We start from the raw sequence: 16316 nt of genomic DNA, 5'->3' as shown, positions 1-16316 counted from the left end.
AGAGAAAGGAGTAGCCTTGTGATGCTGGAAGCCTTGAGGGAGCAGTGGAGGTGAAGCCGTCTCTGTGTGCTGGCTGCACCTTTAAGGGACTGTGTGCCCTGCCTACTATAGAACTTACAGAGTGGCAATGCTCCCTTTCAAGACATTTATACCTGACAATTAAGGTGTGTGTTTTTCATTTATTTACAACTACTATCACCACCACCTAAAAAATATTTGAGAAAGTTTTGGAAAACCAATCAAAAATAAAAATTGAACAGACCCTGTACCTTTGTAGCAGCAATTCTAAGTAAGAGCAGGTGTAACCATCACCTTCAAAACCGCACACTGGTCGAATTGGCATCTAACTGTATTAGTGATTCACATACCTTTACAATGAAAGTATTCGCTCTTCCAAGTTCATTCTGACGGGATCTTGCAAATCTAACCAACAGTTCCCGTATATAGATATACTACCTAACCATTTTCTGAAGAGGGAAGTCTTAAAATTACGAATAGGAATTAACCCTTATTATATGAATAACTGGATAAAAGAGGCTCTGATGGATCCTGAAGGAAATTGCACCTGTAGTTTAGGTACCAGATGCGATATTATACAGTTACTGTTTGATTGTTTTAAGGTCCTTGATGCACAGAATTTGTTTTTACAACCAGTATTTATATAATATGGTATAAAGAACCGTACACAGGCAACAGTATTGTTAACGGAAATGATCTATTTAGATATTGCAAATGCACTGGGGAGATTCATGTTGAAGGTTAAAAAAGTTGTTAATGTATATAAAACCTGGATTTTATGACATTTATTTTAGGATAACAGGATAGATTAGGAAAGGAAATAATTATTTACTATGGTATTGTATTTTTTTTATTGTGCATACATTATTATAATATTGTATGAGGGATAGAATGAAATGTTTCCTTTATTTTTATGTTTAAAGACCAATGGTCTAAATAAACATTACCTCGAACGGAACTTCTGCCGGGTAGGCAAATCTATCAGCAGCACCAAGGCGCTATCAACTAAACCTCAATTTGTGAAAAGGCACAGGTCCGATGCTTAGTACAGATCAACGACAAAGTTCTTAAATATCTCCTGTAGTAAGATCATTACTATCTCGACTAGACAAAGTTGTCCCACCGAACTGGAAGACAAAGCAAGAAGGAATCTTTTCAAAGGCTATCAAGAGGGTGGAAACACTGTAAGAAATACAGTCTTTCAAGGTCACAGTATGCATGTGACACCAATATCAACAACACCCCACACATCTGGCTTGTATGGTAGGCAGTCATTACTTAAACAGCTTTTATGGCACATCTTTTGAGGTCTGACAAAGGCAACATTTAACTTCATGCCCTAAATGCAAAGTATTAGTTATGGTAAAAACAGAAGTAGCAGAAACTGCCTGAGGCAGGAGTGAGATTTACAGTTTCTGAAAGAAGAGCTTCAGTTCTAAAAGTAGAAATGCAGAAGCAGGATGTGCCCTAGGCTACCATGTAGACAAATAGCAATGGACACATTTAGACAAGTAATTTTCAGCTTCTCTTGGAGGCCTTCAGGCTATGAAAACTAGTATCTCTGGACTGCAGGCAGCTTCTGGCAGAGGTTACCTCACAAAATGTGAAAGGCTGGCCCGAGGGAATGCCTGCTAAATGCTGTGATCGGTTGAGCTGTGTCTAGACCTTGGGTGGGGAGATGTGTATAGCATGGGGCTGTGCAAGCATAGTGCAAAACAGGCTCTCTGCACGGTGTTTAGACTGCTGGGGGAAGAATCAAAACACCTTCACTCTCAAAGTGCATCACCACAGAGACAGTAAATCCCTAATGCACACGTCTAAATGTGCACACGCACACAGACTAAGAATGAAGAGCTTGTACCACTAAGTGAGGGCTTTCTTGGGGTGTCCTCGGGCAGTCGGAGAACTTAGAAGGTTGCCTTACGAGTTGTTTGAAACTCAATTCACATAAATCAATAATGTCGGTGTTTGAGGAATCTTCTCCCCTTGACTTTAAAACATTATGGGCAGTAGATCTTGGCGAACTACCCTCTCCCCAATCTGAAACAAGAAATCTGGGGATTACATTTGATACTCATCCTTTGAACCTCAAATGAGGGCCATTTCTGCAACTTGTTTTGCATCGCTTAGGTCTTAAAAAAAAGACACTGAGTCTACTTCCCTGGATAAATTAGGAAGTGGTGATGCATGCCCTGGCTACTTCCAAGTTGGACTATGCAAACGTGCTTTATTTAGGGACTTCCAGCAGGTCTGCAGAATAAGGTTCAGCTGGTACTACATGCTGCGGCCCGTCTGATTCTTAGCGGTCCTAAAAAGCAATGTACTCAGGAGAACCGTAAGCAGTTTGATTGGCTTCTCATGAACCAAAGGATTACCTTTAAGGCCATGTTGATCTCTTTTACAGCACCGGATCACAAAGGGTCTTCGTGTTAACAAAGAAGACTGTTTCTTTTGTCTCAATTCTTTATTAATTTTTTTGCAAACAGAAAACAGCAGTACAGGCGCGCATTATAAGAGCCATTAAATACACTGATGGGAATATATATATATATATATATATATATCAATATATATATATATATATATATATATAATATGCTACTTACCAGTATGCATCTGTTCTTGGCATGTAGGGCTGCTGACATTCATATCTGCGCATAGATCGCCGCCTAGTGTTGGGTCCGGATGATTGCACATTGTTGTCCTGGAAGAGTCTTCGAAGTATCATGAGATAGGCGGCTCCTTCCCTGGACTACAGTGCGCATGGGCATCCTCTCCATCTTCAAATTCAAATAACTATGAGAACTGGATCACGGATACCTTGGACCAGGTCCTCCCTAAAAAATCTCTACAGTCTATTAAACGATGCAAAGTAGCCCCATGGTACACCCCCACCCTGAGATCCATGAAACAATTGTGTCGCAAGCTGGAGAGAGCCTGGAGGCGAGAATACTCACAATCTAAGAAATCTAAGTATAGAGCTGCGATTAAATTATATAAGAGAGAAATGAAAAGCGCACAAATTCAATTTTATGACTCTAAAATCAAGTCAGCTGCCAACTCGCCTAGAGAAATATTTAAAATAGCTAAGTCACTAATCTCCCCTCCCCCTGAGTGCGTCTCCCCTACTGGGGCATTAGCCCGTTGCAACAATTTGGCAACTTTTTTCTCTCAAAAAATTTTGACCATCTACTCCTCCTTTCCCACCGACACAGAGAAACGGGACATCACTGATGACCTTAAAGTGAACACTTCAGTCCACAGTTCGCTTGAGGAGTTCCCTCTTCTTGATCCAACAGCATTGAAGAAAATTTTCTCTAAAGTCACCTCAGGATCTCCTAACGATCCTGCACCTCCTCAGACCCTCCTTAAGGTCAGCGAGGCAATATGTCCTGTCATCATAGATGTCCTAAATTCATCTATTGTTTCCAGCATGGTCCCTGCCCAGTGGAAATGTGCAATGGTAAGGGCCCTTCTAAAAAAACCTTCGTTAGACCAGAACAACCTGGCTAACTTCCGCCCCATCTCCCTTCTCCCTTGGATGAGTAAGTTGCTGGAGAGGCACATCAACAACATCTTGGTAGAGTATCTGGAGTCCAACGACCTACTCTGTGCCTCCCAGACGGGATTCCGCCCTCAACATGGCACCGAAACTGCCTTACTTGCAGTAACGGAAGAAACAAGATCTGTGCTGGACCAGGGAGGGAAGGCAGCCATTATACTATTAGATCTTAGTGCCGCGTTCGACACGGTTAACCATGCCACACTATTACATCGTCTAAAAGGCATGGGCGTGTCGGGCGCGGCCCTGAAATGGCTGACCTCCTTCCTGGATGAGCGCTTCTTCCAGGTGTTTGAGGGCGAGGTAACATCCTCGAAACACCCTCTGAGCTGTGGGGTTCCTCAGGGCTCGGCCCTGAGCCCCACGCTCTTTAATGTCTACATGAGTCCTCTGGCAGGGATAGTACAGCCCTTCGGTGTGCGTATTGTCACCTACGCGGATGATACCCAACTTGTGGTCTCCCTGGATCACACGGAGGGTTCATCCAACACCTTAGGGCCCTGTCTAGAGGCAGTAGCCAAGTGGATGCACTCCTCCTGTCTCAAACTCAACGGGGAGAAGACGGAGATCATGCTACTGGGCAATCCCGCACCGACCATTCTGGCCCCCATCTGGCCCGCCTGTCTTGGGGTTCCCCCCCTGCCAAAACCCCACATCAAAAGCCTCGGAGTCTGGCTGGATAAATCATTGGATTTTTCTGTGCAGGCTACCAAAACTGCTTCCATCTGCATTGGTCTGTTGAGAATGCTCCGGAAGATTCTCCCATTGCTTCCTTTCCAGGCGAGGAGAATCATGGTTCAGGCCCTGATACTCTCCCGCCTGGATTATGGAAATGCATTATATCTGGGTGCTCCGGTAGCAGTGATCAATAGACTCCAAGTTACGCAGAACTGTGCTGCTCGTCTCCTGTTTGGCATTCCCCGTGGCCAATCAGCAAGGAAGGCTTTAAAAGAACTCCACTGGCTCCCAATAGCTGCCAGAATGCATTTTAAAGCTATGTGCATTGTGCACAAAGCCTTTCACCGAACAGGCCCAGCCATTTTGCGCCCTCTGGTTGTACCTTACGTTCCATCGAGAACCCTTCGTTCCAGCACCCTTCATTTTGCCACGACAACTAAAGTCAACAGGGCTCGCTGGGGTGGTCGGGCGTTTTCACACTTAGCAGCTAAGATGTGGAACTCACTCCCGCCAAGCATGCGTGAAATCAGCAATCTGATGGTCTTTAGGAAGACTTTAAAAACTTACCTGTTCGCCAAATTGTGTTAATCTTGCTATTCGCTCACCACACTTATCAGTTCAAGCGCCGCGAGGCCTTAGGGTATGTGCGCGCTATATAAATATAATTTTTCATTTCATTTCAAATTGTTTTTCTTACACACAGACACACATACATACATACACGCACACATCCTGTTAGGGCCCATGGCACTTCAAAACAAGGAAAGGTGTTGATACAAGAATTAACAAAGAAAGATCTGGTGGTATGGCAGTAGAGCCTTCTCCCTTTTGGCAGTAAAACAGTGAAATTCCTTGTCCAAAAATCTGAGGTTACTTGATTCTGAAATTCGTGAGACAAGAAAGATACACAATATTCAGATGGATTTCATCTTTGACGCTGATAAAGTGTCTCTGAAGCAAACTTGTACTTAAGTCAGTTTGAGACAGTGAGGCCACCGGCCACCAAAGTCCAAGATAGACATTGCAAAGAGGACCCGCTGCATCTAACTAAACAATCCTACTGGCTAGATGTAAGAGGAAGAATGCCTGTCCTTTGGGACTTGATGGGTAGGAGCACTCTTAGGTAACCTCAAGGTCCTACAGATGTTATAGAATACATATTCTTGGCCTCATGTAATGCTGTTTCCTGGATTAGCTGAGGTGCGCTGGAGGAATTCTGTGTGGCAACTGGCTCTATTGAGATTTCCTCCTTTTAGATCTTCAGCCAGTTGAGTCTTGAAAAGTCTCACTGGAAACCAGAGGTCAGTCTCTCCTCTTACTGGGCAGTGCAGGCCATCTTATTATGGTCAGGGCACAGCAATAAGATGCACTAGGGTCCACAGGTCATCTCCAGCCTTAAAGAAAGGCAACCAGATGCAAGGCCCAACAGAGTGCAAGGTGAGCTAACCAAAGTGCAAGTTTTTACATTCCATATACCAGCCTCCATTCAGCAGGGGGTGCATTCATGCTCTGTCTTGACCATGGACGGCGTGTGGAAAGTGGTTTGCTTTATGCTGTGGTTCTGATGCAAGGTATACAGGGTGCTGCAGATGCTCAAGGATGCTAATCTGGCGACTGGGGTTTCCTGGGGGCTTCCCTTGGTCCACGACTACAGTAGGTTGATTTCCATCACGGGAGATGACTATCAAAGTCAGGGCAAAGTCCAGCCAAAAACCAGTTGCCATTGATCTACTGGTCTCTGGTTACAGTGAAAACAGCGGTTTCCTTTAACTGGTGATTACTTCCTCGCTGGGGTTCCAAACTGCACTCTGATGACTCAAAGGGGTTCAGCAGACTTGGGTGGAACATTGGAGGGTTGGGACTCTGTGTTCCAGGTTCTACGATGGCAGTTGGCGGTGGTCAGGCGTTCTTGGCTACCAAGGCAGGCTTCTTCAGCTTTTGTGGCCCTGTAGCTGTAACAGGAAGTCAGACAACTGACTCTTGTTGTCACGTATTCTGTCTGAGGCTCAGGGATGAGATTTCCTCAAGCAGGGCACCTCCGGCACAGTCTCCTCTTTGTTAGCTCCAGGAGCAGCAGGTGCAGTCCAGTCTTTGGAGCAGCCTCTCTCTTCTAGGTCCAGGGAACAGCATGGCAGTCCTTCAGTCCTCTCTCCAGCACAGACGTAATCTGAGGTCTGTCCAAGAGGGGTGCCATTTTTGTGGCCATCTTGTATCCTCAGGGGACAGCGACTACTAGCCAAGAGGCTACCAGGTCCCATCCAACCTAGTGATAGCTTCCTGTAAAGCGTGGCATCTAGCTAGTCCACAATACAATATGCTTATCACTCCCAGCATGGCAGAGCACTTCTCCAGGTGTGAGGAGCTCTCTAGCTCATCCCAGAGGTGTGGCTACCATAGCGCTACACGCACATGAAAAAATCAGCTTGCCAATCGCTCTCCCCTCTCTGTCCGTGATACAAACCTATCCAAAAGAACGAAAGTGCAGGCCATCTTGCGTGTGTCAACCATTTGCCCTTCAAAGGCGGCTTCCCCTTAAAAGCTTGCTTTTTGTGCTCACACCCTGCTTGACCTTCCTACCAGGGAGGGGTCACAAGTCTTCAAACAGCAAGCCCTTTGGGTTACTTCCTGAGAGTCGTTCACACTTTTCTCAGGAGGGCAGAAGGTGGTCTCGTGGCCAGCAACCATAAACCGTCACTGGAAAGCTGTGAGTAACAAAGTGGCTACTTACTAAAGTTGCCATTTCGGCAAAGGTTACATTAAATTCGATTTGAGCATCAATTCAGGTTTAATCCAACAATTCTTTTAATACCTTGAAGTACCATATTTAGTTGTCCCATTCAGAACTTAGAAATGCTGAGTGATTAAGCATGTGACTCTGTGCTCGTCAAGGGGGCAACTAGCCTTTCCACAGTAAAAGACACAATGTGAGGTTCTTACTATCAGGACATGTAAAGTTAAGAAACACATATCCAACTTGTTAATATAATGCACCCTGCAGTCAGCACTCGGTAGACCTGCATTGCGGGTGACTTATAAATATTAACAAGCACTTACAATGCAATAGGTCTCGCATTAATTAAGTTTGAGCTATTGGCATTGCTAAATATTGCAACACCAATTGCAACAAAAATCTATAAACTGTAGGCCAAAAAACAAATTTGTATTGATTTTTGTAGCAATGGTGGCATGCTGCGCTTTAGATGAATATGTTTAAAAGTAAAGTGTGCCATACTGCGATTGCTACAATAGTTAATTGTGGATGCATTAACAATTGATGTGTGCACTGATGGCTGGTGGTGTGTGTGCCTGGTGGAAGTGTGCACTGCCGGCTGGTGGTGTGTGTGCCTGGTGGAAGTGTGCACTGCCGGCTGGTGGTGTGTGTGCCTGTAGAAATTGTGCACTGATGGCTGGTGGTGTGTGTGCCTGGTGGAAGTGTGCACTGCCGGCTGGTGGTGTGTGTGCCTGGTGGAAGCGTGCACTGACGGCTGGTGGTGTGTGTCTGATGAAAGTGTGCTCTGACGGCTGGTGGTGTGTGTGTGTGCCTGGTGAAAGTGTGCACTGACTGCTGGTGGTGTGTGTCTGATGAAAGCGTGCACGGACGGCTGGTGGTGTGTGCCTGGTGAAAGCGTGCACTGACCTTAAGACCAAAAACGGCACATTCATTTTGGGAGTCTTGCTCAGATGGCTGCCTCTGCCTACACAACTAATCTGCTAAATCACCAAAATCCACTGCACCAGGGCTAATTTTTACCCATCTACTTGCTTGTGAACAGCACAGTCTATACGTGCATATTCACTGTTAAAGTTCATACATGGAAACTGGTTGGCATAGCAAAATAGTCAGCAAAACTTCCACTAAATCTTTAAGTCTAGATGTGACTGTCAATGCATAACCTGAGTGCATGCGCGTATGGACCTCACCCCTCTTGAATGACACCAAGCCCCGAAGAGCTGTGTTCCCCTTTCCCTAGTGAAAGACACTTACCAGCTGCCTCTGCTTGGGTGGTAGGGCTGGTGGAGGGACGAGCTCGTGGCCAGAGTCAATGCTGCTGAAGGAGTCGTTGAAGCCATACACCTCCATCAAGTGCTTGTTCTTCTGCTGGTACACATGCTCGTGCTGAGGCGTCCGGTAGAACATAGACGGCTGAGGCTCTGAGTAGTCTTCCAACAGCTGCATGTAGGCCAACACTGAACGGAGAAGAAAGACATTAACAGCCCGTACACCAACACACCACTGATATCAGCGCAGGCACCCAAGAGAGTGAGTGGCCCTTTCAGACCTCAGCAGGGCCAGAAGGGAAAGAAAGGTTCTCTAGCCCATCTATCGTCTGACTCCTGCTACCTGAACTCTAGGAGGCCTTGGCATTGCATAGGACAATAAGGCTTCTAGTTTTGAGAAGGCAAAGCTCATAACGCTGTGTCCGTTTCTTGTAGGAAGTTAGCTCTGTATATACTATACCAAAGTGAAGTTCAGTGTGCAGAGTCCAGTGGAACCCCAAGGGTAGGCAGTGTTAAAAGTAGATAGCACCTCACTCTCTATTTGTGGTAGTGTGTAAGCAGTAAGGCTGTATCAGAGGACAGTGTTAAGCATCTGTTGTACACTCTCAGTCAGCACATGATTTCAGACACTCAAAGACTGAACTTCAGAACAATTGTTTTTGTATAAAAATATTCTTTACGTTATTTAATTGTCTAGAACCAAGTGATGAACATTTTGCAGTAAATATACAGTTTGAAATGCAATTGTAAATGTACTTTGATTTGACCACAATAGTGTTACTGATAATGCAGTGCTTTTCAGAATACAGTACATATACTTTGTATATGATTTTTAGTATATCATGTAAGTTACTTTTCAGATTACTTTTCTTACACAGTGCAGTATCCTCGGATACTGCTGTAGGACATTTCCTGTAAACAGTTAAGTAAAAGCGTTTTGGGTATTTAGTTACTGTTTAAGGATTTCTTAGATTTTCCAAGTCCACACTTAGGAACTTTTCATAGAAAAACAGTCAATGGTATCCGATGGAGGAAAGAAAAATGCTACTTCCCAGAATGCATCTGTTCTTGGCATGTAGAGCTGCAGATCGACACACTTTAGCATAGATCGCCATCTGGTGTTGGGCCCGGATGTCTGCACTTGTTTTTGTATTGGTAAAGTCTTTGGAAGTCACGAGATAGGTGACTCCTCCTTTGGACCATAGTGCGCATGGGCATCGGCTCCATCTTCAGATTGTTTTTTCACCAGCAGGGAAATGATGAGTTTTGTGAGAAACAGAAAAGATGCCAAAGTGTACTGTATCTAAATAAGATAATACTGGAACAGATGAAGGTAGCAGGGGAGGCGGGTGGGCGTGTGTGGATCTGCAGCTGTACATGCCAAGAACAGATGCATACTGGTAAGTAGCATTTTCCGTTCGAGGCATATGAGCTGCAGATCACACCCTGTGCATAGATTGTATAGCAGTACTCTTCCTCTGCGGCGACCACCAGTATCTATTGCAGTTGTTTGAAATAGTGTTTTGAGTACAGCCTGGCCCACACTAGCTTGTTCATTTGCTTGCACATCTACACAATAGTGTTTTGTTAATGTGTACGGTGTAGACAATGTAGCTGCTTTGCAGATGTCATCTAAGGGAATGTTCCCTAAAAATGCCATTGAATCCCTATTTTTCTGGTAGGGTGGGCTTTAGGAGGAATAGATAATGTGCGTTTTGTTTTGTGATAGCAAATTTGTATGCATTTGACAAATCATTGTGCAATTCCAGACTTTGATATGGGATTGCCTTTATGTGGTGGTCAAAAGGACATGAAAAGCTGTTTTGTCTTGCGAAAAGGTTTTGTTCTTTCAATGTAATAGAGAAGTGCTCTTTTTACAGCTAGTGTGTGAAGAGCTCTTTCTGCGACTGTGGTTGCGAGAAGCATACTGGCAACTCCAGATTGAGTGAGAAGAAATGAAGAAATAACCTTAGGGAGGAATTTTGGATTTGCTCTGAGAACTATCTTGTTATGATGGAGTTGTAAAAAAGGTTCTTGAATAGTTAGTACTTGTAGCTCACTGACTCTTCTAAGGTAAGTAATGGCCACCAGGAAAGCGACTTTCCATGAAAGGAATTGTAACTCGAACTTGTGGAGAGGTCCGAAAGGTGGACCCATTAGTCTTGTGAGAACAATGTTTAAATTCCACACAGGTGAGGGTGGTACCCTGGGAGGAATTATCCTTTTGAGGCCTTCCATAAATGCTGTGATGGCTTTGATGGCAGGTACTCTGAATAGTGACAAGTGTTGTCTATTTTGTAAATATGCTGCTATGGCAGTGAGGTGTAGCCTAATAGATGTGTATGCTAGATTACACCTTTGAAGATGTAGTAGATAACCTATGATGTGTTGGATAGACACATCTAGAGGATTGATGGTGGTGTTGTTACAGTATACCACAAATCTTTTCCACTTGGCCGCGTAGCATGCCCTAGTGGTCTAGCTTCTCTGATAACATTCATGCAGTCAGGTTAAGGTAACCAAACTCTAAGACCTCAGGAGCCAGATCGCTCGTTTGAGCTGTGCCGGATCTGGGTGTCTGATCTCTCCACGGCTCTGGGTTATGCGGTGTTGGGAGAGGTGTAGTTTTTGGTGCAGGACTACAGATAGTTCCAGTAAATAGTGTACCATGGTTGTCTGGCCCATGTTGGAGCAACTCAATCAATCAATCAATCAGTGACACTTATAGAGCGCGCTACATACCCGTAGGGTCTCAAGGCGCTGGGGGTGTGGGGGTGCCGCTACTGCTCGAACAGCCAGGTCTTCAGCTTCTTCCTGAAGGAGAGGTGGTCTTGGGTCAGGCGCAGGTCGGCCGGGAGGGAGTTCCAGGTCTTGGCGGCCAGGTAGGAGAAGGATCTTCCTCCTGAAGTCGCTCTTCGGATGCGGGGGACGGCGGCGAGGGCGTGGTTGGCTGATCGGAGGTGGCGTTTGGGAGCGTGGAAGTTGATCCGGCTGTTGAGGTAGCTCGGGCCTTGGTCGTGTAGGGCTTTGTGTGCGTGGGTGAGGAGGCGGAAGGTGATTCTTTTGTTGACGGGGAGCCAGTGAAGGTCTCTCAGATGTCCGGAGATGTGGCTGGTTCGTGGGATGTCGAGGATGAGTCTGGCTGAGGCGTTCTGGATCCGCTGGAGTCTCTTCTGGAGCTTGGCGGTGGTACCGGCGTAGAGGGCGTTGCCGTAGTCCAGTCGGCTGGTGACGAGGGCCTGGGTGACGGTCTTCCTGGTCTCGGTGGGGATCCACCAGAAGATCTTCCGTAGCATGCTTAGGATGTTGAAGCACGCCGAGGAGACGTTGTTGACTTGCCTGGTCATGGAGAGGGAGGAGTCCAGTATGAAGCCCAGGTTGCGTGCATGGTCTGTCGGTTTAGGTGCGGTGCCCAGGGCAGGAGGCCACCAGGAGTCGTCCCAGGCGGAGGGTGAAGAGCCCAGGATGAGGACCTCCGTCTTGTCAGAGTTCAGTTTCAGGCGGCTGGTCGTCATCCACTCGGCTACCTCTTTCATCCCTTCGTGTAGGTTGGCTCTGGCGGTGGCGGCGTCGTTGGTCTGGGAGAGGATCAGCTGGGTGTCGTCGGCGTAGGAGATTATGCTGAGGTTGTGTTGGCGTGCGATGGCCGCGAGGGGGCTCATGTAGACGTTGAAGAGGGTGGGGCTCAGAGAGGATCCTTGAGGGACGCCGCAGATGACTTCGGAGGCCTCTGACTTGTACGGTGGTAGGCGGACTCTCTGAGTTCTTCCGTCGAGGAAGGAGATGATCCATTCCAGCGCCTTGTCCTGGATTCCGACGTTGCTGAGGCGCTGTACTAGGGTGCGGTGGCAGACAGTGTCGAATGCCGCAGAGAGGTCTAGGAGGATGAGGGCCGCTGTTTCTCCGTTGTCCATCAGGGCTCGGATGTCATCGGTGGCGGCGATGAGGGCGGTCTCGGTGCTGTGATTGGCTCGGAAGCCGGACTGTGAGGGGTCGAGGGATCCATTCGTCTCGAGGAAGGCGGCCATCTGCTTGTTGACGGTCTTCTCGATGACTTTGGCTGGAAACGGGAGGAGCGAGATGGGGCGGTAGTTCTTGAGTTCGGTGGGGTCTGCTGTTGGTTTTTTGAGTAGAGCGCTGAGTTCGGCGTGCTTCCAGCTCTCAGGGAAGGTGGCGGTGTCGAAGGATGTGTTGATGATGTCTCGCAGGTGGGGTACGATGACAGCGTCGGCCTTGTTGAAGACGTGGTGGGGGCAGGGGTCGGTTGGTGATCCGGAGTGGATGGAGTTCATCGTGCGGATGGTGTCTTCGGTGCTGATCGGGGTCCAGGCGTGGAGGGTGGTGGTGGGGGGTGGTTGTTCGGTCATGGTGTGCGTTGGTTGGTTGTTGAAGCTGTTGTGTATGTCCGCGATCTTGTTGTGGAAGTATGAAGCGAGGGAGTTGCAGAGGTCTTGCGATGGGGTGATGTCGTTGTTTCCTGCGCTGGGGTTGGATAGCTCTTTCACGATGTTGAAGAGTTCCTTGCTGTTGTGTGCGTTGTTGTCCAGCCGGTCCTTGAATGCAGTTTTCTTGGCGGCGCGGATCAGCTGGTGGTGCTTCCGAGTGGCCCGCTTGAGGGTGGTCCTGTTGTCCGGTGTAGGTTCCCTTCTCCAGACTTTCTCGAGGGCTCGGCAGTTCTTCTTGGAGCTCTTGAGTTAGTCGGTGAACCACGGGGCTTTCTTGCTGCCGGGTCTGCTGGGTGGGGTCCTCAGCGGGGCGAGCTCGTCCGCGCTGGGGGTGGACACCAGCTGCTTGAGTCCAAGATTGGCGAGGTTGTCGAGCAGGGTGCTGGTGTTGCGGTCGTTGTTGTTCTCCAGATGGAAGTTGAGGTCTCCCAGGAGGATGTAGTCAGCGGAGGGGAGGGCATGCGGGCTGACGAAGTCGGCGATGTCCTCGCTGAATGGGGCGCGTGGTCCCGGGGGTCGGTAGATCAGGGTGCCTCTGAGGGTGGTGTTCGGGTTGGTGTGGATCTGGAAATGCAGGTGTTCGGCGCTGGTCAGGGTGTTGTCGGTGCTGGTCGTGAGACGGACGGTGTTCCTGTGGATGATGGCGATGCCTCCTCCCATCTGGTTGGCGTTGCGGTCCCTCCGGATGATCTTGTAGCCCTCTGGGATGGCGATGGCGATGTCAGGAGCTGAAGAGGCGTTCATCCAGGTCTCCGTGAGGAAGGCAACGTCAGGGGCTGTGGCGTCTAGGAGGTTCCAGAGTTCGATGGCGTGTCTGTGGACGGAGCGGGTGTTGAGCAGGATGCACTTGAGGTGGGTGCTGCTGGTGTTCGACTTGGCGGGTGCTGGTGCGAGGCAGGTCCGGATGCAGGTGAATTTGCAGGCGTGGCAGCTGAAAGGTCCGTGGGTGCGTCGTGGTGTGGCTTGGTGGCATTCTGGGAGTCGGCCGGTGTTGAGTGCGATGAGGGTGGCGGCGGAGTACGTCAGGCGGGTAGGTCGGGGTCTTCGTGGGCCAGGGGTCCTGGCGCTGGGCGCCGTCCGGTCGCGGACGGGCGCAGACGGGCTTACCTTTGGCGCGCCTTCGGCGCGCCCGCTGCGCGTGACCGCTGCGCGGTCGCGCGGTCGCCATTTAAGGCCAAGTGCGCGGGTGGGCGGAGCAGCTGGGAGGAGGGAGCGGGGAGGGAACAGAAGAGAAAAGGGGCGGGGCAAATGGCGGTGGCGGGAAGCGGGAAGCGGGGAGGGAGAGCGGAGGGCGACGAGGTAGGCGGGCAAACAGGAAGGAAACTGAAACACGGTACAGAGATTACATTAAATGAAACAGGCACAAATGGAGGGCAAAATAAATGGCAAAAACAGGAAGGAAAACGATGTCACGGCACAAAAAATACAAGCACAAATGGAGGGCAAAACAATGGCGAAAACAGCAAGAGAAACGATCACACGGCACAAAAAATACAAGCACAAATGGAGGGCAAAACAATGGCGAAAACAGCAAGAGAAACGATCACACGGCACAAAAAATACAAGCACAAATGTAGGGCAAAACAAATGGCGAAAACCAATGGGGAGCGACCAAGGCGGCAGCGAGGCCGGCGGCGAGGCAGTAAGGCAGGCAATGGGGCACACGCAGCAGCTGGTGGCCGTGCGGCGCGGGGGTGTCCCACAAGGATGAGAGTCAGTGAGTGTTGCTGCAATTTGCGCACCACCAGTGGAATGAGTGGGAGAGGCGGAAAAGAGTATGCAAATCTGCCTGACCAATTCATCCACATCGCATTGCCTTTGAACAATGGGTGTGGATACCTGGTTGCAAAGCTTGGGCATTTGGCGTTTTTTTGTGTGGCGAAGAGATCTATCGCTGGCTGCCCCCACAAGTGGAAAAATTGTTGAACTTGTGGATGAAGTTCCCACTCGTGAGTCTGTTGCGTCTGACGACTTAACAGATCTGCTATGCTGTTCTGGACTTCTGGAACGTGTTGGGCTAGTAGAAAAATGTTTTGAGGAAATGCCCATCTCCATATGCTTTGTGCTAGTTGGGAGAGTTGTAGGGAGTGTGTCCCGCCTTGTTTCTGTATGTAATACATTGCTTTTATATTGTCTGTGCGGACTAGGACAGCTTTGCCCAGAATATGTTTATGGAACAACTTTAATGCTAGGAATATGGCTAGTAACTCCAGGTGATTGATATGGAGCAACCTTTGTTGGGGTGTCCACGTGCCCTGTATGGTATGATGTAACAGATGGGCCCCCCCAGCCGGAGAGCGATGCTTCCGCTGTTAGCACAATCTGTGGAACTGGCTTGATGAACGGTTGCCCCTTGGACAGGTTTTTGGTGTTCCACCACTTCAGAGAGCGATGCGTGCGACCGTCCACCAACACCAGATCTGTCAGCTGACCTTGAGCTTGGTTCCACTGACATGCTAAACATTCCAAACATTCCTCTAGGGGACGCATCTGGAATCTTGCGTGAAGTACTCTGAATTGGCAAGAGGCCATCATCCCTATTAGCTGCATAAACACTCGAGCTGGAAGAGTGTTGAGGCTGAAACTTTGTGATGAGGCTTTGTATGCTTGCTATCCTGGCTGGACTGGGATATGCAAGTGCTTTTGAGGTGTTTATTGTAGCCCTGAGGTATGGTATGTGGGACGGCTGTAGGTGAGACATTGGGTGGTTTATAGTAAACCCTAATTCTTGAAGCAGTTGGATTGTGGCGTGAGTGTGGTGTACACACAGGTTGTATGACTTGGCTTTTATGAGCTAGTCGTCTAGGTAGGGGTACACATGAAGATGCTGCCTTCTTAAGTGAGCCGCAACTACTGCCAGACACTTGGTGAAGACTCTGGGTGCTGTGGTTACTCCGAATGGGAGTACCTTGAATTGGCAATGCTGACCGTCCACAACGAACCTGAGAATTTTCCTGTGAGAGGTGTGAATGAGAATATGAAATTAGGCGTCCTTGAGATCTAGAGTGGCAAGGAAGTCTCCTTGTGGGAGCAGAGGAAGGACCTGTTACCATGTGAAAATGGTCTGATTGTATGTACAGTTAAAGGGGTGTGAGATCCAAGATGGGTCTGAGACAGCTGTCCTTCTTTGGAATGAGGAAGTACAGAGAGTAAACCTCTGTTTTGCTGATGCAGGGGAACTGGTTCTATTGCATGTTATTGTAAGAGGGAGATTACCTCTTGTTTTAGCAGTGATAAATGCTCTGTTGACACTGGATGTTGTTTGGGTGGTATGTTGGGGGGGGGGGGGGGGGGATTGGGCTAGAGATGAGCTCTAGACAATATCCCGATTGAACGATTTGTCTCAGCCACCTGTCGGTCGTGATGTTGCTCCATACAGGTACGAATTGTAACAATCTTCCCCCGACCGGAGTGGAATGGTCCGGGGTGATCGGAGGGAAGTCCTTGGGTAGGGGTGGTTTTGTCTCTGCCTTTGTGATCATTGCCTCTGTAGCCTCCTCTTTGATAACCTCTGGTGAATGTGGTCTGGGTGGATGTCTTATAGGACGTGGAGGGGTTGTCAGAGGAATAACCTCCGGAGGTGCCCCTGTAAGAGGAGCTCCAATTGATTTAGC

General features: G+C 48.4%; 1 protein-coding gene across 10 annotated transcripts in view; it reads right to left on the bottom strand.

The window, feature by feature from the left end:
* The window catches only part of RAPGEF1 (Rap guanine nucleotide exchange factor 1), a 714396-nt gene that overhangs the window by 313049 nt on the left and 385031 nt on the right, over positions 1-16316 (bottom strand). For all 10 annotated transcript variants that reach the window (XM_086924774.1, XM_086924779.1, XM_086924781.1 and 7 more), the window contains exon 10: positions 8244-8446. In XM_086924774.1, coding sequence (XP_086780900.1) covers positions 8244-8446 — 203 coding nt within the window. The remainder of the gene's footprint in view (positions 1-8243; positions 8447-16316) is intronic.

The sequence above is a fragment of the Lissotriton vulgaris genome, chromosome 5, assembly GCF_964263255.1.
Source record: "Lissotriton vulgaris chromosome 5, aLisVul1.2, whole genome shotgun sequence".
Classification (NCBI taxonomy): Eukaryota; Metazoa; Chordata; class Amphibia; order Caudata; family Salamandridae; genus Lissotriton; species Lissotriton vulgaris.
This window is presented reverse-complemented; position numbering and strand designations above follow the sequence as displayed.